The 25,014-nt window shown below is 36.3% G+C and overlaps 2 protein-coding genes and 1 long non-coding RNA gene across 3 annotated transcripts in view; 2 read left to right on the top strand and 1 right to left on the bottom strand.

Annotated features, from left to right (window-relative positions):
* The first annotated feature begins 665 nt into the window (after window positions 1–665).
* On the top strand, window positions 666–6,714 carry LOC109083644. Its single transcript, XR_006157277.1, has 3 exons — window positions 666–1,383; window positions 1,462–1,509; window positions 5,629–6,714. It is a non-coding gene; the product is annotated as an uncharacterized LOC109083644 (long non-coding RNA).
* A 7,646-nt stretch (window positions 6,715–14,360) lies between these two features.
* On the bottom strand, window positions 14,361–16,317 carry LOC122140663 (zinc finger BED domain-containing protein 4-like). The gene has a single exon (XM_042745195.1). It carries the CDS (start codon window positions 16,300–16,302, stop codon window positions 14,407–14,409), a length of 1,896 nt encoding a protein of 631 aa, XP_042601129.1. The 5' UTR covers window positions 16,303–16,317; the 3' UTR covers window positions 14,361–14,406.
* Window positions 16,318–23,016: 6,699 nt separating this feature from the next.
* The window catches only part of LOC109065226 (NACHT, LRR and PYD domains-containing protein 3-like), a 67,160-nt gene continuing 65,162 nt past the window's right edge, over window positions 23,017–25,014 (top strand). Inside the window, exon 1 of the mRNA XM_042745181.1 lies at window positions 23,017–23,271. The gene's annotated coding sequence lies outside the window, so the exon portion shown is untranslated. The remainder of the gene's footprint in view (window positions 23,272–25,014) is intronic.

Genomic DNA, 25,014 nt, shown 5'->3' with positions numbered 1-25,014 from the left:
ATTTGGTGCATCATAAAGAGGAAGATGCGACAAAGAAGACCTAAGACAGTTGAGCAACTAGAAGCCTGTATCAGACAAGAATGGGACAACATTCCTATTCCTAAATTTGAGCAACTTGTCTCTTTTAAATTACAAAAAAATGCAACATTAAAAACTAACAGATCACCCCCTATATGAATATTGAGCAAAAACACATGAAATAACATTTAATTTAAACATTTACTCTCCTTAATAGTTAGAAGCAAAGCATGCTGGGAACCAGAAATCTGCTCATTCCGTGAATGTGTGTGTATATTAGAAGTCTCGCCTTCCTTCCCTTGAGGATCACCGTCTTTCATGATAGCGGCCCCGCCCCAGGGGTCTCCCATTTCTCCACTCTCAGGAGCCTCAGAGGAAGAAACAGCAGCATCAGAGGGCTGAGCATTCGGGCTTTGTGGAGTGCTTCACCATTGCTTAGAAGTTGTCACAAACCATGCGCCACTTAACTGCCCGAGTGTTCCAACCCAGCGGCTGCTTCAAGTCTCCAAGAGGCTATGCCGTCTCAACAGCCTGAAAAGCCTGCTCTGTAGCCTCAACATACAAAGCCATAGCCTGTACTAAAACAGCGAACAAAAGAAACAAAGAACTATCACATAAAAACTAATAACCACAATCCTAAATAACTGAAACATTGAGTTATAATATTTGAAGTAATTTCCATAATTTTGACAAATAATAAATATTGTATTTACTTGCTTTGCAAACATTCCCGTAAACACTCCTAATCACTCTCCTAGACTCCAGTCTCCTAATCACTATAAGCAATTACATTTTAATACATCCATCTAAAAACAAATATATTCTTAGTGCATTCATGGTATATATTGTATAAAAAAAAAGAGCAGACCACAAATGTGCAGTATATGTTGTTGTTTTTTTTCACATTGTTACAGTAAAATAACAAGGAACAAAGAAAATATAATGGTAGAAAATAATTCAGTGGACTGAGAGCTTGCCATAGATATTCCTTTTATAGCATGTCAGCAGGATGTTCGATAACAGTATATCATTGTTTGCATATTTCAAACTTCTTTTACCCCTAAGAGAAGAACAAGAAAGAACTTTGCCATGAGTAGATTGGGTCCTTAATGATAAGTCAACAAGAGCTGCACAAATCTAACAGTAATATAGGTTACTGGGTGAAGCGTGGCGGCGATGAGTTTTGATTTTTGTTTTTTTTGTAGAGTTTCCAGTCTCTCTCATCACCTCCTGAATCTACAGATGATCCAATCATTCCCTTCAGTTCTCTCTTCTCTTTTGATGGTGTGAGAGAATCTGTCCATCAGCTGAGAGACAAACTGGCGGATTTCTGCAAAAAGGGCCTCAAAAAGATCTCAGACAGAGGTAAAGAACTGGAGATTCATCTGCTCAGAAATGAGTCCATCATCATCTTACACTGTTCATGTCTGTTGATTTCCACAGTCTCATTCACCACCTTTGTTCCCTGGACCAGGAACGACTTCCTACAATGTAAGTCACAGGCAGAAAACCTCACTGAGTATGTTCATGTTCTTCCTTTATAAGGTAAAAGAAAACATGATAGAAGAGATTTAGAATTGATAACACAATTGCACAAGATATCTGGTAAACTGTACTGAGGCACTGCTGATACACTGATCAGCAGTGATTCATATAATGCAAGTCAATGGCTGCCGGCACTTTGAGAGTCCAAAAATCATATGCAGGCAAAACTAAACTAATACCTGTGGCTCCTGATGATACATTGAGATCTTATGAAGTGAAATAAGTAGGGGTGTCGAAATTAATTGTTCCATCGATGCATCGCGATGCGGACGTGGACGATTCTGCATCGAAGCTGTTATAGACCATAATCGATTATAGCCTATTACGCCATTTGCATACGCACTTATCACGCGAGTATTAAAAATGCACACTCTATTTTTAAATCGGAGCTTGGCTTTTTCCCACATATGGCACGTGTGTTTTTCTAGAGACAAACGTGCACTTTATGTTCCTGTGGCTCAGTGGTAGAGCATTGCGTTAGCAGCGCAAACGTTGTGGGTTTGATTCCCAGGGAACACATTAGGTAAAAAATGTTAGCCTGACTGCACTGTAAGTCGCTTTGGATAAAAGCGTCTGCTAAATGCATAAATGTAGACAGTGCTTCCACTCGCTGTTATTTAAGTCTTTTACTTTAGATATGCTTTCATTTCTGCCGTTTGGAATGTAACACGTATTCGATGCACAAAACTCACATACTAACAGACTTTCATGTGCGCCTTGAGTTTGTTTGTCCTGAAGCTCACAGCTGTGGTTAAATGCACCTGCATCTACTTTTATAATACCAAATTGATGTAAACACAGTCAGTTATGTTTTCAGAACAGGACGAAACATCTGATATGTGGAAATAGATCTGTGCATTAGTGTGAATGCAGTATATTAAAGCTGCCATGATCTCATCAGTAATAATTAAATGGCAACAATGCTGAGAAAAAAGAAAAACCCATAACTATGATTATCTTTAGTATCTGTTCCCAGATACTAAAAGTGCTTTTTGTTTATTACTTGTAATTGCCCCCCCCCACTTATTACTTTATATTTGCTTATATGTTTTGAAGCTATATTTACTTTTAATTCTTAACAATAATTAATTAATAATATATATTTATTAATTAACATAATTATTTAAAAAAGTAGCCTGCTTATATAATTTAATAAAAATGCACGACATAAATTTGATATAATCGTGATGCATCATATCAAATTGAATTGAATCGTTGACATGATAATCATAATCGAATCGAATTGTGAAAACAATGCCAATTCACACCCGTAGAAATAAGTTTCTCCAGACTAACGTGAATGCACATCAGGACCATTTGCCAAGGCTCTGGAGTAGTGGTTGACTGATAAATTGCCAAGGCCGATATATCGGTCAATAATTGCTATTTTTCAAATATTGATGTACACTGATAAGTTTTTCTGTTTTGCTGATGTGTTTGAGGCGGGACTTTGATTTTGTCAGTACTGAACAACAGTTTGTCAGAGATTCGTCACAGTCACTGCAGTCACCATCCGGGACAATTACCCGATCACAGTCACCTGAGTACTGATTACCCACACCTGTTGTCACCAATCAAGCCACACCACATATGCACATACTTCCCAGTTACTCGCCGTCTGGTCTACCGTTGGCGTCCTTGGACTGATCTGGGCCCGGTTCCCCAAAACGTTCTTATCGCTAAGTAGTTCTTAACCTATTCCTTAACCTCTCTCTTAACATTATGGCACGATTCCCGACACGTTCGTACGCTAAGTATATCTTCTGTAAGTCACACTTTCGTAAGGTTGGTCTGGACCATTCGTAAGCTCTCTCTTAGCGTTGTTTGAGCTCAAGACACTAGTCGCCGCAACTGTGCAGCAGTCTTTAGAAATCAGCGCAGCGCAGTACAAGTCCAACTATGGTATGTTGACAATGTTGTGGCTCAACAATGATTTTATGTTATGGACATTTTAAGACTAATAATAAAATATGTTCGCAATGGATACAGGCCTATTTATGAAGTTGACTTTATTTGGTATCAGAACTAATATGGTGATAATTAGCCTAGGCTATTTCGTAATGGCATTAAAGTGTTTAAATTGGAAATAATTTTTGATAATTAAAATCTGGCAAACAGTTTGGCTCTAAATGGCTAAGATCTATAAATGGGTAAGCATGGTGGTGTCCAGCAAGCGACCAACTATGGCAGCGATCCAACGTGTCCTTGTATTGAATCAAAGATGGCGCTGTTTAGTCCATGTCAATTTTTTTTTTATTAGGCAAAACTTAAGCCCTTTTGACATTTTGCCTGACGTGGCTATATTAAAAAAATTTCGCCTCCCAAGACAACTCATTATGGAGCTGCTGGACCTTCTCAGATCTGTGCTTGCCAGGCTAACGCGGTGGAATTTTGCTTTAAGCCCTGAAGTCCAGCTGCTTGCAGCACTAAAGTTTTTTGCTACAGGGAGCTTCATCGAGGTCGTGGGAGAGGGCTACGGCCTAAGCAAGACCTCGGTGTGGAGGTGCGTCCACACTGTCTCCAATGCCCTTCTGCGCCATGCAGGGATTACATTCTGACTGATTGTAAGTACCTTACCATTAATATGAAAAGTGTATTACATAATTTTTAGAAGTCGTTAAACCCATGTCAAGAAGCGGCACAAGTGGCACAACGGGATAAGGAGGGTGGATGATTAGCGAGGGATACCCGGTTTGTCTACCCGTCACAACATATCGTGTGAACATATTACTGACAATTTGATAGTTTAATTTTATAGTCTATATTTTACGGATAACTTAAACTGTTAAAATAAATGTTACTGGAATAATTTGAGGAATGTTTCATTTGCATAGAACGTGTTGTCTTTCTTAATGCCGTATTGCACCTTCGCGTGAAGTTGAAAATCGATTCCTGAGCAATCGATGCCAACTTATTCAGCACCTTCACTTGGGACAGCGCATTTGTAACGTCGAACGTAAGAGGCAGCGTCTTAAGAAGCTTCCTAAGGAACACTTCGGGGAACACGCTTAGGAACATAAACAACTTTTGTAAGATATATCTTTCAAGTCTTCTTAGCACGCTAAGAGTGAGCGTTATCGGGGAACCGGGCCCAGGACTATCTGAGTGATAATCACCAGGAAAGACTTACCTGTTGAATCTCCCACGATCCTCCAACGACTCCACTGTTCCTGTTCAGCAATCTCCTTCGAATCTGCAAAAGAGACACACCATCAGCCCTCAGATAAGCACACCAGTAACCTTCATTGTGTTGTTCCTCACCTGCATTCACTTCACCAGTTCCTCCATCTACAATACCTGTCAATAAACCTTCCTTTCTGCACTTACCTGTTGTTTCCGGCCTGATCTATGACCGTTGTTCAGCAAGCTGTACAAAATAAGTTCTTAATTAAAAAAAACGCAAATGATAAAACATTCCCTTATGTAAAAGGTAAGTACCCTCAAGGTAAATTGAAGTATTACACTATTCAAATCATAAATGGAATTAAAAGAAAAAGAAAAATATCCTTTGAATTCCTGTATACTTGAAATTTGAATACAACATAACTTCAGCTAAAATTCCATTCTTTCCCATGTGACTTCTCTCATTGTCATGCAGGCCATGAGGCCTTCAAAACACATCTGGCTTTCATAGTATTAAAACTATTTCTACAATTGTTTTTTATAAGATAAATAAAATATTATTAATATAATATAAAGTAATAATGTTGTAAAATGTTCAGTTTCTTGCACAGACCATTTGTTTTGCTTCATGAGACCTTGATATATCGTCTAGAGCCATAGAGTATTAATTTTAGTGTTGTCTGCACATTTTTTTTTTTTTTTTGACTCAATGTGATGGTAAATGTTGACTTGCATTATATGAAACACCAAGGACCACGGTTTCAGCTAAAATAAAATCTTTACTGTTCTGCTGAAGAAAAAAAGTCAACAACAGCTTAGCTGTAGTTGACTCACCTGAGGATGAGTAAATTAACAGCAAATTTTCATTTTGGGGTGAACTATGCCCGTAAAAGATAAAAAAGATTCATAATTCCATATTCTGATGTGTTTTATCTCTATCAGATTCACACCAGTTCACTCTGGATCTGAACACAGTGAATAAACGCCTCTGTCTGGCTGCAATGAACAGAGTGATTACATATACTGACAAAATCCAGCCGTATCCTGATCATCCAGACAGATTTGATGAATATAATCCTCAAGTGTTATGTAGAGAGAGTGTGTGTGGACGCTGTTACTGGGAGATTGAGTGCAGTGGGATTGTGTGTATATCAGTGTCATATAAGAGCATCAGCAGGAAGGGACAGGGTAAAGAATGTTGGTTTGGATCTAATAATCAGTCCTGGAGTTTGATCTGCTTTCCCTCCAGTTTCTCATTCAGACACAATAACAAACAGACTGTTCTCTCTGTGAAGCCCATCAGCAGTAGAATAGGAGTGTTTGTGGATCACAGTGCAGGAACTCTGTCCTTCTACAGTGTCTCCAGAAACACAATGAGACTCATCCACACAGTCCAGACCACATTCACTCAGCCGCTCCATCCTGGGTTTGGGGTTTATTCTGGGTTTGCTGTTTATAGTGGATCAACTGTTTATTCTGGGAATAGGGTTGATTATAAATCATCAGTGAAACTGTGTGAATGAATCAGAAGAGACTGACGAGAGATTCTACCCATAATGCTTTGAGCTGCATGATAAATCAGTAACAGTGAGATGTTATAGAGTCTCTTCATGACATTAATACTGCAGCTGAACTTCTGTCACTGAAATAACAGTCAGAATAAATGATCAGTGTGTGTGTGTGTGTGTCTTGCTGAGTGACAATGCATATCTTTGCTTTTCTCAAACTATTTTATTGTCGTTTCACATCAATCATTTGTAGTTACACAAACATGATTTGTGAGGAACATATAATTGTATATTTTATCTTTAATTTGATTTGTGCAGAAACAATAAAACAGTGACAAATGAGCTTCAGATCATATTTTAATTGATGATGAATATTTAAAATGTTTGAATGCTGTATGAATCATGAATATAATAATTGATACTTCAAAAGACTGAAATGAGCTTCAGCAGAGTGTCTGACATTATAAAATATGACATTAATCATGGCATTTAATAAAATATATTTATTGTAACCACAGTATATTTTAAAATAAATAATTCATATCATTAAAATAAACACATTTTAATTCATTTGTAATTAATAAAAAAAATACTTTACCCCAAACAAATATTACTCATTACTAAACAACTTTTATACACAACTGTACCCAACTACCTAGTACTGGACTCCTTTTTTATTCATTTGTAGCTAATTAGGTTAAAGTGTTTTATTCATTTGTAGCTAATTAGGTTAAAGTGAAAATATTTGTGATTAATTATAACTGGTCATAATTAAGTATTCTGACTGAGTTGGGTCTTTATAGCCTTTGCATTTCTTTATATTTGCTCATTATAATTTACCATATGTTATTCTATAGTATCATACATTTGTAGGTCATGGTAACCACAGGTAAAACCATAAATGGTTCTTCACTAAACAGTAAGAAAAAAAAAAATGTTTTCTATAAAAGTCTGGAATTTATGAACAACAGTAACCTAATCACATTTAGTATGGATATCAATGCAAAAACGACCATAGCTTCATAACAAAAAATTATTTTGTAATTACATTCCTGTAACAGTTAATACAGGCTTGAGCCCCTAATTATTTTTCTGATTTTTGGGATTTTTTGAAACATAAATATAAAACTATTTTATCGTGCTGATGGCCTGCACCCCAGCAGAGTCGGAGCGGAACTTCTCTCCGACAACATCTCCAGGATGCTGCGCTCCATATGACTAGTAAGCAAATTCTCAAATAACTGCTATGATGGCTTTTGTTCTACCCACTTAAATGATAGAAGAACTTATCCTGTCCAATCTATTAAGACTGTCTGTTCCCCGAATAGTGAGGTCAAAATATAAATCTAATGCAGGATCTAGAAAAAAAATCTAATTGTGATTAAACCAGAAAAATGTCAAATAAATGAACAAAAACAATTTTTAAAGTTTGTGCTCATAAACATTAGATTACTCACACCCAATGCAGATATTGTAAATAAAATTATCACAGTTAATAGTTTTGATGTACTCTGCTTGACTGAAACCTGGCTAAAACCAAATGATTATATTGGTCTAAATGAGTCTACTCGACCAAACTCAATAGCATCCAGCTGCAGCCCCGCAGACTCTTCTTGCTAGACACCAGTGGCTGGACACCAGTGGATGGACAGCAGACGTCATTTCCATATCGTCATTTACTTTTCAAATTGACGTCATTTCCGTATCGTCATTCACTTTTCAATTTTGACACGCCATGCAGATGTCAGCGGTAAGAAAAAATAATAAACTGTCGATGATTTATATGTCATGTCAGAATTCAAATGTACAAACTAGCTAGTTAAAAAAAATTGTCTTGTTTTCAAGGTACTGTGTCGTGTTTTTTAAAGGTATAAGTGAACTCAGGTGTGCCTCAATTCTAGAGCTAACGTTAGGTTAGGTTGCTACAATAGATTTTCCAATTAAATCGTTCTTTGAGTGGTTTGGAAGGGTACTGTCTTATATGTTTTAATAATGTGGTTTTGGATTATTCAAAATGGTACTAGCGTTTAGTCATGGCCATAGGAATGACAAAAATAGAAAAATATTTTCACAAAGTCTGCTGCATATATATTTATATTTATTGCCATTCTGCCCCTACCTGCACGTTTACAAAAGTAATTTTCAGTTTATATATATACAGTTTATACAAGGGCTGGTGCCAGGGAATTATTGTCCCTGTTTGCAGGCATGGTAGAAAGTTTGCTCACTGGACAGACATGGCAAAGGCTGTGGTTATGGGGAAACTTCAGCCAGTTTTCCGCATTCCAAGGAAACGGAAACTTTAACAAGTCATGCAAGTAAGTGTCAATTCAAGAATTATGAGTAATTTATTGTTACAGTGTCAAGTGTACCTTTTTAAACAACATTAAATTGTAGATATAAGTTCACCATTGTCCTTCATTTTATGAATTTAATTGTTTCTAAGCAACATGCATACACCAAGAAGGCAGAGAAGCACCGCAAGCTAGAGACTCGTCCTGGGTCCTTGGTATGTATTTGAAGCATCACTACAGAGAGCATTACACTGTATTTTGCAAATGTGTTATTCATTGAGCATGTTTGCTGGGGAAATATGATTTCTCAATATGTAATTTAATCTCTTCAACAAGGATCCAGGCACTTCCCTGCTTTTACAGGTAACCTTAAAAAAATTGAATGAATAATTGTGTACATGTATGGATTGTTCATTTCTAAATTTGATTTGGCCTTCAGATGCCAAAAAGTGTTTTGGAGGAGGTTTGTCAAGAGGTGATCCTCTTAGACGGAGATGCCGCCCACCTTACCCTGTCATTAACATGTACAGCCTTGAGGGATGTGGTGAGCAGTCTAGAATTTAGACACCGGGCCCATTATGCTTGGCTGGAGAGTAAGTTTTTAATCAATTTTTCATTTCTGTATTGGCCTTGAATCAACACTTGTACTCTAATATAGTTAAATATAAACATGCTCATTCTAATCATATTGTACATCTGTTCTTGCTTTAGGTGTGGTGAATGTCAAAAAACTGCCCCAGGCTGTAAGAGACATGTGTGTCCCTTTTAAAATTGTACAATGCAGAAATTGCAGATGTTTTGTTCAAAGACTGGGTGGGGTACTGTGGAAACGGAAGACGTGGAGACCTGCGAGGGTTTTATACAGACCCTGAATTTCCTGAGCATTGCCCAGACTGCCAGTTTTAGGGGGAAGGAATGAGGTGTGGTGTGCACAGTGTGCAATAGTTTATTTGGAACTGTTCATGTTTTATTTTCTCTTGAAATAGGGACTTCCCCCACAACCTTACGGGCCTGACTGTGGCATCTTCATTCTGATGGTCAGATTTGACAAATTTTACTAATTAGATTGTGTAATTTCCAATAAATATTGCAAAACCATGAAGTGTTAATTTGATCTGGATTGTTTGGTAAATTGTCTGATCATGTGAATCTAGGTCTATTTTAAAAACAGAAGTGGTTACATTTACAAAAAAAAAAATACGAATTGAATATCCAAATGGGCAAGGAAAAAAACTGTGGTCAATTAACATGTACAAGTCTGTTGTATTGACAAAACGTTATAGTCCATTGATCTAGGCTGAATTTAGGTCACAAAAAATAGTGATATGATCTGAACAATATATATTTTCAAGTTGGTTCTTGTGAATGCAGTTTGCATGAATTATTGATGTTATAATATTAAGTATATTATTGAGAATTGTTTTATGTAAAGAGATATGATAAAGATCATATTTCAATTTGCACACAGCTTTTATATCATATATTTTAAGTTATAAAAGTAAAATGACAATACGGAAAAGACGTGTGCAATTAAGCCTGCAAAGAATGCTGTCTATCCACTGGTGAAAACAAAATAAATATGCTGTCTATCCATAGGTGAAAATATAAAATAAATAAATGTCAATCCAGAGGTGAAAATATAAAATAAATATTCTGTCCATCCAGAGGTGAGAACTAAATATGCTGTCTATCCAGAGGTGAAAATATAAAATAAATATATCTCAATCCAGAGGTGAAAATAGGAAATAAAATTGCTGTCCATCCAGCGGTGAAAACGAAAATTAGCGGCGAAACGGAAATGACGGAGAAAATGGAAATGACGTAGGCTGTCTATCCACTGGTGTCCAGCCAGTGGTGTCTAACCGGAGGTGAGTCTGCGGGGCTGCAGCTGGATGCCTCTCACCAAACTACTGTTATAAACATGAGCCCCGTCAGACTGGTCGTGGTGGAGGTGTTGCAACAATATATAGTGATATTCTCAATGTTACCCAGAAAACAGGATACAGGTTTAAATCATTCGAAATACTTTTGCTTAATGTTACACTGTCAAATATGCAAAAGAAATCTATTGTATCTCTTTCTCTGGCTACTGTGTATAGACCACCAGGACCGTATACAGAATTCCTAAAAGAATTTGGAGATTTCCTCTCAGACCTGTTGGTTACTGCTGATAAAGCGCTAATTGTTGGAGATTTTAACATTTATTTTAATAATACAAATGATGCATTAGGACTTGCATTTACTGACCTAATAAACTGTTTTGGAGTAAACCAAAATGTCACCGGGCCCACTCATCGTTTTAATCATACGCTAGATTTAATTATATCACATGGAATCGATCTTACTGATATAGATATCATACCTCAAAGTGATGATGTTACTGACCATTTCCTTGTATTGTGCATTCTGCGTATGAATATTAACTATATGGCTCCGCATTATCGTCCGGGCAGAACTATTGTTCCAGCCACCAAAGACAGATTCACAAATAACCTGCCTGATTTATCTCAACTGCTCTGTGTACCCATAAATACACATGAACTAGACAAAATGACTGGCAATATGGGCACTATCTTCTCTAATACATTAGAAGCTGTTGCCCCCATCAAATTGAAAAAGGTTAGAGAAAAACGTACTGTGCCATGGTACAACAGTAATACCCACGCTCTCATGAAAGAAACTCGTAGTCTTGAGCAAAAATGGAGAAAAACTTGTAAGTTTTTAGAATTGCGTGGAAAAAACAGTATGTCCAGCTATAGACAGGCTCTAAAAACTGCCAGGGCCGAGCATATCCACAAACTCATAGAAAATAACCAAAACAATCAAAGGTTTTTATTTAGCACAGTGGCTAGATTAACAAATAACCAGACGCCACCCGATCTAAATATTCCCTCACAGTAAAATAGTAATGACTTTATGAATTTCTTCACTGATAAAATAGATAACATCAGAAATACAATAACAAATGTAGATTCTACAGCGTCTAATACTTTAGTTTTATCCATCGCACCCAAAAATAAACTGCAGTGCTTTACAACTATAGGACAGGAAGAGCTAAATAAACTTATCACTGCATCTAAACCAACAACATGTTTATTAGATCCTGTACCCACTAAATTACTGAAAGAGTTGTTACCTGTAGCAGAAAAACCGCTTCTCAATATTATTAACTTGTCGTGATCTTTAGGTCACGTCCCAAAACCATTCAAGCTGGCGGTTATTAAGCCTCTTATTAAGAAACCACAACTAGATCCTAGTGAACTGGCAAATTAAAGACCCATTTCAAATCTTCCGTTTATGTCTAAAATTTTAGAAAAAAAGGTGTCTGCTCAATTGTGCTCCTTCCTGCAAAAAAAATATCTCTATGAAGAATTTCAAAATTACAAAAGACTTGCTTCTTATGTCAAAACCAAGGCTGCATCTCATTGCTAGTTTTACCTGATCTTAGTGCTGCGTTCGACACTATAGATCATGACATACTCATAGATAGATTACAAAACTATACAGGTATCCAAGGGCAGGCTATAAGATGGTTTAGATCCTACCTGTCAGATCGCTTCCATTTTGTTTATTTAAATGGGGAGTCATCTCATTTATCACCAGTAAAATATGGAGTGCCACAAGGATCTGTCCTAGGATCTGCTATTTTCAATATACATGTTGCCCCTTGGTATTATTATTAGAAAATACGGGATTAGTTTCCACTGTTATGCTGATGATACTCAACTATATATCTCAACAAGACCAGGTGAAACTTCAAAATTATCTAAGCTAACAGAGTGTGTAAAAATTTTAAAGATTGGATGACCAATAATTTTCTTCTATTAAATTCAGATAAGACAGAGATATTACTTATTGGACCAAAAAAACCAGTACACAGAATCTAGTAGACTATAGTTTGCAACTAGACGGATGTACTGTTACTTCCTCTACTGTCAAAAATCTGGGTGTTATATTAGACAGCAACTTGTCTTTTGAAAATCATATTTCCCATGTTACAAAAACAACATTCTTCCATCTTAGAAACATTGCCAAGCTACGAAACATGTTACCTGTTTCTGATGCAGAAAAGTAAAAATGATGTACTTATAAGGCCCTTAATGGTTTAGCTCCTATGTACTTAACTAGTCTTCTACCACGCTACAACCCATCACGCTCCCTAAGGTCACAAAACGCTGGACTTTTGGTAGTACCTAGGATAGCAAAGTCCACTAAAGGAGGTAGAGCTTTTTCACATTTGGCTCCCAAACTCTAAACTAAACTAAAAAATGTATTTTGATTTAGAATTTAGACATTATAGAAAATCCATGTGTGAGATAATATAACATGTAATAAATAAAATAAATAAATATTTATAAGTTAAACATTACCTTGTCATAATGTTTTATAATTTATACAGATAACTCTTATATATGGCAATAAAAGAAATAATCATATTAGAATAATGTTACCTTATTTATTACTTATTATAGTGTGCTTTCTCATTAACATATAAAAAAAAAAAAATATATATATATATATATATATATATATATATAATAAGCTATATTACATATTGTAATATTATATAATGTTGTGCGCTATCTGTCACACCCACTGAAGGCTCGCTGAAGTGAACTAACAGAAGCTGCTCCGGAGCAGGTTAAGTTCAGAGAGTGAGTTGCTATGACTACTAACATACCCTGAAAGTTACCTCCATTTTTGGAACCGAAAGTTGAGGTTATCCACTAACTTACTCTTAAACATACCCGGGTATGTCACATAACCTGCTTTCTGGAATACCCCCCCCCAGGACCCACCTCTGGTCAAAATAACCCAACCGCTGGGTCAAAACAACCCAACTGCTGGGTTGGTCCCTTTTCAACCCAGCTCTGGGTTATATTTAACCCAGCATTTTTTAGATTGTGGAATAGCCTTCCTGATAATGTTCGGGGTTCAGACACACTTCCTCTGTTTAAATCTAGATTAAAAACACACCTCTTTGGCCAAGCATTCAAATAATGCATCTCATAATCTTGGACTGCAATTTTGTCCACATTATTATTCTTTAGCTTGGGTTAAACTAATTAATTTTACTTGGCTGGAACAGCAGCTACGCTAATTATGTCTCTATTTGTTTCTCTGTTTTTGCCACAGGATTTACACTCCAGTCTGGATCCAGAACACCTGAGAAGAGATTATGCCAACTAGAGATCGACCGATATGGGTTTTTCTATAGCCGATGCCGATGTTTAGAGGTCAGGGTCAGCCGATGGCCGATATGTGCTGCCGATTTTTAGGGCCGATATCTTGAAGTTTTCCCCTTGATTTGCATGCCAAAATGTCACACTAATAATAAGTCGATGCACAACATTTCTAAACTTAATCATTTATTGAACACGGACTTGAACCATCATAAAACTGTCAATCATTTACATTAAAGTTTTAGAACATTTATCAAGCAGAATTTTGTTGGAACAAATGTAAACATAAATATACACTTAAATAAAAAATACAACTTTATAAATAAAAATAAATTAAACTGAAAAATATAAAAAATAAAATGTGTAAAAAATAAATAGTAGTGCTGCACACTAGCAACCAGCAACATTTGATGAATGAATTAAATTGTGTTAAATGACATAGAACATCTAAAGTGCATTCTAACTTTTTTGATTTTTGCAATTTTCTGTATTTTTATATAAAACAAAGTCCTCAAGTAACTAACTTTGAATAAAAACCTAAAGGTTTTCGTGCACTTGACAAAGCAGCATCAAAAATCTCTTTTAGTGCAAATAACATAGCAGCAAACCCTTCATTTTTGAGTGAAGGAAATTATGTAAACATTACAGAACAATATAAAAATGAATGTGCTTTAATTTTAACTCAGTTGCAGTCCTTGAATCTTCCTCACTATACCCATCTTTCACTGAAAGTTCTCAGTACTCCCAGTTTAAGAACGGGAGGTTGTTATGCAGGAAACACAACTGTTCTGCATGTTCTCCTGTGAAGCGGCTCCTCTTGTTGTCATAAATATTCCCAATCTCACTGAATACTCTCTCGCTGGGAACAGAGGAGGGGGGTGGACAGAGGAATTTCCTTGACAGTGGTGCAAGAAGGTGTAGGCGGGATGTATTCTGTTTCCACCATTCCAGTGGCTGACCGGTCTGTCTTTCAATCAGTGGCTCACGAAGGTACTGATCCAGCTGCTCAGATATGCGATGCTCATCATCACTCTCCTGAGTAGGAATTCCATGAGGCCCCAAGATATTTGCATACATTTGTTCAAGAACACTGGAGGGACCAGGTAATTTTTCATCTTCCACCCTTCTCTGTTTCGGGTCTGATCCTTGGTCTTCAGTGGTGGCTGTTTTCAGTTGCTCAGACACAATGGCATGCTCTTCTTTTATCCATTGTTTTGCCTTGGTCAGTGTGTCCACTGCAAAAAAGACATGACCCTTATAACGGGGGTCCAGCAGTGTCGCAAGCACCAAACATTTTGTCTCCTCCATCCTTGCAAACCTTTTCTGCAAGCTTTGCAGCATGGTTTCTCTTAGTGTTTTAATCCCCCTTGTGTTAGGACCCTCTGCCTGAAGCACCATCTTCAGCACAGCAATGCTTGGGATGACACTGGAGATGGAAGCCTCTGACCTGCTGATCTCGAGGGTGACTTCCTCAACAGGTTCCAACGTGTCAATCAAATTGGAAACTGTGTCCCATTGATCTGCAGCTGGAGTAGCAATTTTTCCATATTCTCCAGCATAGATATTGAGTGCTCGTTTCTGCTCCAGCATCCTCTGCATCATGTGGAGCGTGGAATTCCAGCGAGTGGGTTCAGACTGAATGATACTGTGCTGGGGGAGGCCAAGTTCTTTTTGAATTTTTTTCAGATTCTGCTTTGCGAGCACAGAGTGGTTGAAATGTTTAGCTATGTTCTTTAACTTGGCATTAACGTCCAGCACTGCTCGCTGACTGTTGATGCCATCAGTCACAATAAGCTGTATGGTGTGTGCGGTGCAGCTGAGATCAGGTATTTCTGCCAGTCTGAGGCCTTTAACCATGTTAGCACCACTGTCACGGAGCACAAGTACAACCCTGTCGTGGCTGATGTCCCAGTACTTCAGCAGGCTGATGAACATGTTGCTGATGTACTCCCCAGTGTGGGAGCCAGACATGGCCTTGGCATTTAGGACGACTTGTTTCCTTTCCCAGTTGTCATCAATGAAATGACATGTTAGACTCATCAGTGCTTCAGTGTCCCCCGACCAACAGTCTGTCGTGAAAGACAAAAAAGGACCAGCATCCTCTGCAATCAGTGCTTTTATTTTCTTCTCAACTTTTGCAACTATACCATCTAGGATGTCTGTGCGGTAGTGCTTCTCAGTTTTTAGGTTGTATCTGGGCTCCATTGCAGCCACCAGCCTCCGAAAACCAATACCTGAGACAAATGTAAATGGCTGATTGTCTGTGGCAATCATTTCCAGAATTAAAGTGTCAAGTTTTTTTGACCTGAGATCTGAATTCTGCCATTTACGTTGGGCATCAAACATTTCTGTTAGAGTTGGCTGAGATACATTGGGTGTAGAGGCAGCTGCTTCTTCTTTTTCTTTCTGTGCATCTTTGTAAGCCTGGAGGTGGTGACACCGCAGATGACTCCACAAATTTGTGGTGTTTTTCTTTATACCTTTTTCAGCTCCCAAGCTCACCAGTCCATTGCAGATATTGCACCTGGCTTTCCCTGGAGTTGGCTCGGTGAAATGCTGCCATACTGGATTTGATTTTTGTTCAGCCATCAGACAGCAATTACTAACAGAAGAAACATTCATGGTTAGCATTTTAGTAGTGCCTTCATTTTCAAGTCAGTCTATAATTCCAATACACATTAAAACAATTACACTCTAATTTAAAAAGTTTAAAAGAACCAAAACAGTTCACTAATGTGTTGTTTTTGTTGATAACAGATTGCTTACAAGTTACAAACCAAATTACCATAATCTAGTAACCACAAAAAAAAAAAAAAAAAAAACGTTAAACCATAGTGATTTCTGACATTCTTGACGGTTAACGTTAGACAGGTTTAATGAGATTAATAACTGTGCGACGTATATAATGGTCGGAACACGTCACTTTTATTATGCTGATGTTCATTTTTATTCTCATTACACAGTTGATGGAAGCACACGCAGATGCGCATATAATTCAGCTGAATATTTATTGATGCAAATAGGGACGTCAACGATTATTCAATGAAGCTTTTTCGAGTGACTTTTGGACATATAATAATACCGCTGCAGACGCATTTTGCAGCATTAAGGTAACCGATTAATTGATTGTTAATTTAAACGACGATCGATCGTGAAAATATTGACATCCCTAAATGGAAATAATTTGGATGGAAACCCGGCTATTGTCTGCATCAAACCATGCTTCCGAACAAATGTCATTCACCGTTCTGTGCTGCTCCAGGACAGCTGTCTCTCCGAGCACGGTGCGGTCTGTGAGCGGGGCGGAGTAACGGAGCCCTCAATCACGCTGCAGTGTTTGTGAGAGCTGCCACCTTCTCCACGCCATGCACAGAGTGAAATTCTCCGACTCCAATACAGGAAAAATAAAACTGAACTTATAACATTGGGGCTAATATGTTAGCAAACAAGTTGCTGATAGTTTTCGACTAACTTACAGTCCTTAAAGCGAACCTTAAACCAGCTGTAGCATTATGCCAGTTCCCGACGGTTCTATGCTATTAGTTTTTTCTTTCACTAAGTAAAGCAACACTTCATAGTTTACTAGTAATATATAATAATATATATGTCCATAGGACTTTGAAATATCAGAATTTAAGCCTTACCTTTATCTCCAACAACTTCCACAGAACCAATTTGGGCTTGGGGTCCTTCACATGCGGCAGCAGCACTTTCCACCGCACCAATAACACGGGGCTGCCCGCGGACGTGCCTGACTTTAAATCGGCACTACTAAACACGGATATCGGCCGATGCCGATATATAAAAAAATGACAAATATCGGCCCGATATATCGGCCGACCGATGTATCGGTTGACCTCTAATGCCAACCCCTCAGAGGACCTCAGATGATGCTAACCCTGAAACAACATACAGAACTACCACATTTTGCTACAAGTTTGATTGCATCATACAATAATTGCTGTGAATAGTGTTCATCGTCTGTTTGATTACATCTTTAATTTATTTTTGTGTACATTTCTGCCATATGTCCATAAACTGACCAAAAAGTCACCACTTATCACTATCTGATAAGCTACTACAAAATATTGTAGAAACTTAATTTTCTCTAAAGTTGCTTTGCAGTGATTTGTATCGTAAAAAGCACTATACAAATAAACTTGAATTGAATTTAATTTCAAGCGCATTACAGAAGCACCTGACAGAGTAATGAACTCACAATCATCTTTGAAGCATTTAATGAAGTTTCTACTGCTTTAACAACAGCTGTACATTTCATGTTTGTTTTGTACAACTCACTCTATGGAGGTCCAAACATCCAGAAATTAAATAAATAAATATATAGGTAAATAAACAAATGTAATAATAGGAAAATAAATAAATAAATGTCTTGATAAAACAAATATAGTTCATTTGTAATACAATTTAATCCTGACTGTATTTTTTATTACTGCTTTCCGTTATTTATTGTTTTCTGTAATTTTATATTTATTTTTATTCTTTCTAATTTGCAATTATTATTTTATTTATTTTTATATTTATTACATTTATTAATTTGTTTTTCAAAGTTTTTGTTTTATGTGATTATTTATTTTATTCCCATGTATTTATTTACAGGTTTGTTTATTTATTTCTTTTTACTTTTCCTGTGTGCAACTTGTAAATGAGGGAGTTAGGGCTGGGTATCCATTCAGATGTCCCAATTCAATTCGATTCTGATTCACAAGCTCTTGATTCGATTCAATTCTTGATTCAATTCTAAGAGGTACCTCTTGCACTACTGTAAAGTGGGCCTGCATTAGTCTGCTTCTTTTAGTAATCCTTCCTCTGAATCCCATTACAAATGTTTACTAAATAGATTATTTAGCTAAACGCGGAGCTAAAAAGTGCCAGCAGTGTTGTTTACAAACCTGATTTCTGTATGTCTCTGTTAAATATGGGCACACATAATCAGGGCACTTTTGTGTTGGTTACTCTGGGGTTGAATAAATGGTTGTCTGCAAATTGTTCCATATTATTTATTCATTGTCAGCTTTCACAAATATACTTGAAAATGAGTCCAAAAAAATTAACCAGTATGTGTTTAAGTGCCCCGCTGCTGCATTGCAGTAAATTTCACAGGCTAATATGTGATATTTTCAAATCATTGTTCACAACCTATACCTGTCTCATATTTTTTAACCTGTTCCACTTCAGAGAGAGTTGTGATCCAATGCCTTGTTCATATTTGGGTGTTTCTGCAACTATGGGCACTTATGTCCTAGCAGTGACATTTTTGATTTATGGAAATTTATCAGTAAATATGAACACAGTGTGTTTATAAGATTGATTGCATAATTGTTGTTTATAATGTTAATCGTATGTTTGTTTATGTCTTTTATTGATTTTTCCAAACATTTCTGCCATATGTACATTAACTGACAGTCATCACTGATAAGCTACTACTAAATATTGTAAAAAAAAAAACTTAATTTTCTGTAAAGTTGCTTTGCAATGATTTGTATCGTAAAAAGCGCTATACAAATAAACTTGAATTGAATTGAATATGAGCGGTGAGATTAAAACGGATTTCCAGAACTCCGTCTGTCTGAAACATTCTTTTTTTTGTGCAGTTCTCCTCTATGTGCACTAGACACTTTTCACACACACACTGCTGTGTACATAATCCCACAAAATACTCAGAAATATGTTTACATGCTTGAGCACTACAAATCATCTTGCACTGTTCCCCAGCCAGCTGCTTGACTTACGATGTTTCTCTTTGCACATCTACAGTATTATGTGAAGCATTCATATAGTCTATATATTTTTCCTTTTCAGTCTATGTATAGGTAAACATTTATATATAGTATTTAAAGTCAAAATCTAGGTTAGTTGTGTATAGGTTTATACTGTTTTACTTCATTGTTGTATGTATCTGTGTGTTTATGAAGCACCGTAGTCCTGTGAGGCACAACATTTCGTACCACTGTATGTCCACACATGTAGCGAAATTAAATTAAAAATCACATATCACACTAAAAACTATATAAAAATAATATAAAAAAACATAAAAATATATCTAAAAAGAATAATTAAAAAAAATAAAATCACAAGACGCTAATTAATTTTTTTTGTGTTTGTTTTTTTTTGCAGTTCACATATGCTTAATGTGATTTTAAATATGCAAAGAATCTAATTTGGATAGACGGACTGAACGTAGTCATTTTTTTTTTTTTTGTTTACAAGATGACATTATTTCAAATGAATTTTTCATATAAATATTACTTGACAGCAAATGTCGGTGCCAATAGTCCTGTGGGCAGTGTTGTTGTGCTAAGGGTATCCTGAGATCAGACCTGGCTCATTGGACTTTTCCCATTTCCAGTCTCTAATTTTAAATTTTGTAAATATCAGTATTCACAAAAATGGCCAAAATCTTGAAATTGCGATGTTAAATGTTTTTTAATTTTATACACTTCTCTTTTTTTCATTTCTTAAAAAAAATATTGTAATGTTGCAGCAAGAACTTTTTGTAAGAAGAGATGAAAACCATAACAATTTTAACGTTTCAGATTGAAATCTTCACGATTACATGCAATTTTGTGTACAGTTTTATATGTATTACAGACTGTGATAGGTAAAATACAGTTTTTTTTTTTATTTTGTTTATTTAGGAGGGTCCAAAGTGGCCATAGTTGCGTAAACACCCATTTAAATTTTAAGCATGTGACCAAAAAAATAAATAATTAAATAAAAAATCTAGAGGATAATGAAAGGCTACAATTACTCAGCTGTATGTAATACTGAAGATAATGTACAATGGTTTGGGTGTGTGATTTCTCAATTTCCGATAGTTCATGATTAAAATGTGTTTGATCTGTCTTTGAAGTGAGATGCACTGTTCAGAGCAGTATCGTGATACAGTGCTCATGCTGTTAGTTTCAGTTCTGCTGCTCCTGTCCCAGCAGGACCAACATTCACATGTTGTGTCTCATGATCGTGTTTAGCAATGCAGTGGTTTGGTTACGCTCCCATTTTTTTTTTTTTTTTTTTTTTGCCATTCTTCTCCATCATGAAAGGTTATCATCTGATTCATTAATGTTAATCCAGCAACACAAGACAAAAAAATCATCTGCATTCAGTTGTTAAAATATGTCCTTAATATTTGTATTATTTGATTATATCTTAAGTTTATTTAAAAGCAAATTCACTTAACCTTTCCCTAGAAGAGATAATAGGTGTATTTGACTTGAAGCAGCAGCAGACCGACTGAAGTATGACATCACAGTACCACGAGAGCAAAAAGAGAGCTTCTTATGCTTTTGAATTGCTCTCACGATACTTTGATGTCATACTTCAGTCGGTCTGCGCAGTGCCGCTTCAAGTCGAACACGTCTAAAGTGTAAACTGTCACGGTCAGCTCTGGGTCTTGTACAGTAATATGATGAGCAGGTGTTCAGTGTCATCACCTTAACTACCTTAGCTTCAGAACTACATGAACTGAAGCCATAAACCACCCCTTAATTCTAATGATCAGGAGTGATCAATTCTATTCAAATTCAACACTGATCCAACAGCCCTGTCTGTAATTAACCAGTGCCTCTGAAGATCATAAATAGCTGGTTCAGTAGTGTTTGAGAAGGGTTGGAGCTGAACTTTGCAGGACGTCGTATAATCCTATAGACAGGTAAGTGTTGGCTGTGATTAATTATTTAATTTTACCTTGAAAGGTAAGTGATTGCTCTTAATTATTCTGTAATTTAATTACAGGCAGGATGTACAGTGATTGCATTATATACTGTATAGATTATAGAACATTTTTATGTAAAGCAATAGTGAATTTAACAAACAAATGTGTGTTCTTGTCAGTCCAAGAATAATTTATGCATTATGATTTCACTTTTTGCCTTGTCATTTAAAGCAATTTTAATGTCCATGTAAAGCACACAGTGTTATTTTGTGCATATGTAAAGAAAAAAAAATGTTGGTGCCTCCTTGTAAATATTAACGGAAGACAAAAATGGGACAAGGAATATGGATCCACTGATGCAAAGTCTATCTACAAAATAATGTAATATTTGCTTTTAAACATGCTATACTTTCTTGTAGAAAGAAAAGCAAATATCACAGAATATGGATTTTAAATAATCGTAATTTCTTCACGTATTTCTCTTTAAATTAATCAAATATATCAGCTGGTCTGCAGCTTCCCATCCTGACGCACATACCAACATATTTCAGGCGATAAAGATACATCGTATAGATGTCATTTAGAGGAAGGGAAGACGTCTCATTTAACAGCTTAAACAGCCGATCTACAGATGATCAAAATATCATCTGGTAAACATCGGATTCTTTTTTCAGTCATATGCTCTTTAGCAGACATGCATGTGCTATCTGGCGTCTTAGCTAAACCTCCAAGATGTTCTTAGGGAGAATGCAATTTCTAAACAGTTAGAATTAATTCATTTCTAAAATGTTATGATACGGAAAGCCTGACACAGATCACAGCAGAACAGACCTACACAGTAGGCTATCAATCATCAGCAACGTGGTAAACACGCATACACCTGTATGCATGCAATTTAATATGAAGCGTCCATACCACATTATATGGTTGATAAGAATAAAGATGAGCTGTTGATCATAATTAGCATGGCCATAAGTTGGCTTTGTAGAGAAAGTTTCAAGTTAATTGCATTAATAATTACTATATGATATAAACGTAATCTTTAAAATGTTACGGACGTGACACAGCACTGAAGCATCCTGACATCAAATATCTAGCCTATATAAATCCAAAAATACCGCTGTTTAGACAAAGTGAGTTAATTATTTTTGAAAACAAAAAAAAAAAACTGTGTGCAGCTGCCTGTTCATTTAGCAACTCCTAGTGAGCATGCATACATGTTCAATTTTGGCGTGGTAATGCGAGTTCATGATCCGAGTCATGAACAGATGATTCTTTTGAGTCAAACTTTTAAAACAATAATTTATTTTGTTTAACGAAACCAATGTGGAAACCAGTGTTTCACAAGCTGGATAGATCTGAGGTGTGATTTAATTTAGATTTAGATTTAACATTTAGGTGTAACATTTAATATTTAGATTTAACTATTTAAAATATCTCTAAATTGACAAATATTGTTGTAAATGTGCTAAAAAGTGACCGTCAAAAATTCATACCAGTTTTTTAAACATTGTTTGAAGCTAAAGGACAAAATGTTGCTGTTATTTTCAGCGTGAGCCACTTTAGAAACGGCGCCCCATAAAACTGTGCACCAAAGAAAACCTTAATCTCAAAAATCCACCTTTTAATGTGGAAACCCATCACTGTTCAATGAAAGATGACACAACACTGTACATATCTTGGACTGACACTTAACACACTTTCAATATTCAAAGCATGTTCAAACTTATAGCAACTTCTGAGTTCAGCAGCGTTTCCTGAGAATCAATCTTTCATTTGAACTGAATGAATAACAGCAAATGAGAGTTAAGATAATTGTTATTCTTCTCATTCTCACGTCTCTTCCTGATAGAAGTGAAAGAAATTTCAGAGCTGCTGTTCAACACAACACTTCAGAGGAAGACAAAGACAGATGTTCAGACACTGAGGTTAGTGTTTCATCTTTCTCTAGTTGTTTTCATGTATGAATGTCGTCTTATGATTGGTCATTGGTCACGTTGTGCTTCTTTTTTGCTGTGCTGAAATGTTTTGATGATTTTATTTAAAGCTCTTCATGTCGTGATCAAACAGATGATACAGTGTGTCTTTGTCAGTTATTCACAGAAAGCTACAGATTCAGATACTGGTGTCACATGCTGTGAAATCACTGTTTCTCATTTTACCATCAGTGTGTATGTGATACTCAAACAGTATTTGTCATAAGCTCTTTACTCTTTGAGAGAGAAACTATCACTCAGCATCAGCAGACAGCTTTGATTAAATATTGTGTCTATGTGGTTAACTCTATAACAGACTCATTCAGTGAAATCAGCAGCATTTCTACTTCATTAACTATTTTACTTTAGTTCACTGTGCAGTAAGTGTTAAACAGCAGAGTTACAGAAATACAAGTAACTACCAAATATAGAAAAACTCAAGTGTTAATAAATGCATATAGTTTGTTCACTTTTGAATTTAGATCTTGGAAAAGTAGAGCTGAATAGCTTTATGCCATAATAATGATTTCTATTGAATCCACACATAACCTGTGCTTTCATGCTTGTGCTGAAATCTTCTGAAATTTAGTGACTTTTTATCTGAAGGAAAGTAACCCTGAAACATGATGAAACATGATTCAGAGAAATAAAGCTGCTCTCTGGAAACCCCTCCAGCTGCAAACAGAGCTTCAGCACAGAGTCAAACCGGTTTTATTTGTTTTCCTGAAATGGTTGTGGTTTAACTGGTTCTGAAGAGAAACATCTTTCTGCAGTGGTTTCAAAGTCACCAGTTATTGACTATTACAGCAAATCATTTTTTACTCCCCCACAAATAAAGTAAATAGAAATATCAGAAGCAGTAAGAACATATTAATATATCATTTCTGCTCATTCTTTCCATGTTTCACTGTGTTGAGCTGCTGTACTTCACAATGAAAACCAGTTAAATTATCTTAAACTGCAGTAGAGCTTCATGTGAGTAAAATACACTAGTGTTCAGCTGCAGGTCATAATTATCTTACACTTCACACAGACACACAAGAAAGAAAATGTCTCCTTTTATGTCAGACTCCAGCTATACGAACTGAACACAGACTCCTAGAAATGATCTCAAACACAGAAACACAGCAGAGCTTCACTGTTTGCCCACATAGTTAGGCTGAGTCTAGATAAACCATCAGCACAGCTATCAAACTAACTAGCGAATACTAACTGTGAATACTGCAAATACTGTAATCACAACACTTAGTTCATTCAATCTATGAAATCAGACAGTTTACACTTGGTAGGTGGTCTGGCATTTCAAGGATGATCAGCTGTTCTTCTGTCTCCTTGTAGCTCTGTCTCAGGCCACTTATATTACAGACATTACAACAGTTTATTGCTCTGGTCTCATCAGACTATGGCGTGTTCACAGGTGATCAGGAACCCTGGACATCTTTCTTCTGGTGTTTTTCAGAGTCAGTATAAAGGTCTCTTTATTGTCCGAAATTATTGGAACAGTGACATTAATTTTCTTTCACCTGTAAACCGTAAGTGTCTTAAGTACTGTTCCACAGGTTCATGTGCAATAATTGTTTATGGTTCATAGAACAAGCATGAACAACCTGAAATTTCTGACATTGTGGGGACCAACCTTTGGGTTTGTAGTTTTGTTGTTTTTAATCTTTTTTTTTTATCCTTTAATACTATTAA

The sequence above is a fragment of the Cyprinus carpio genome, chromosome A4 (genome assembly GCF_018340385.1).
Source record: "Cyprinus carpio isolate SPL01 chromosome A4, ASM1834038v1, whole genome shotgun sequence".
Lineage (NCBI taxonomy): Eukaryota > Metazoa > Chordata > Actinopteri > Cypriniformes > Cyprinidae > Cyprinus > Cyprinus carpio.
This window is presented reverse-complemented; position numbering and strand designations above follow the sequence as displayed.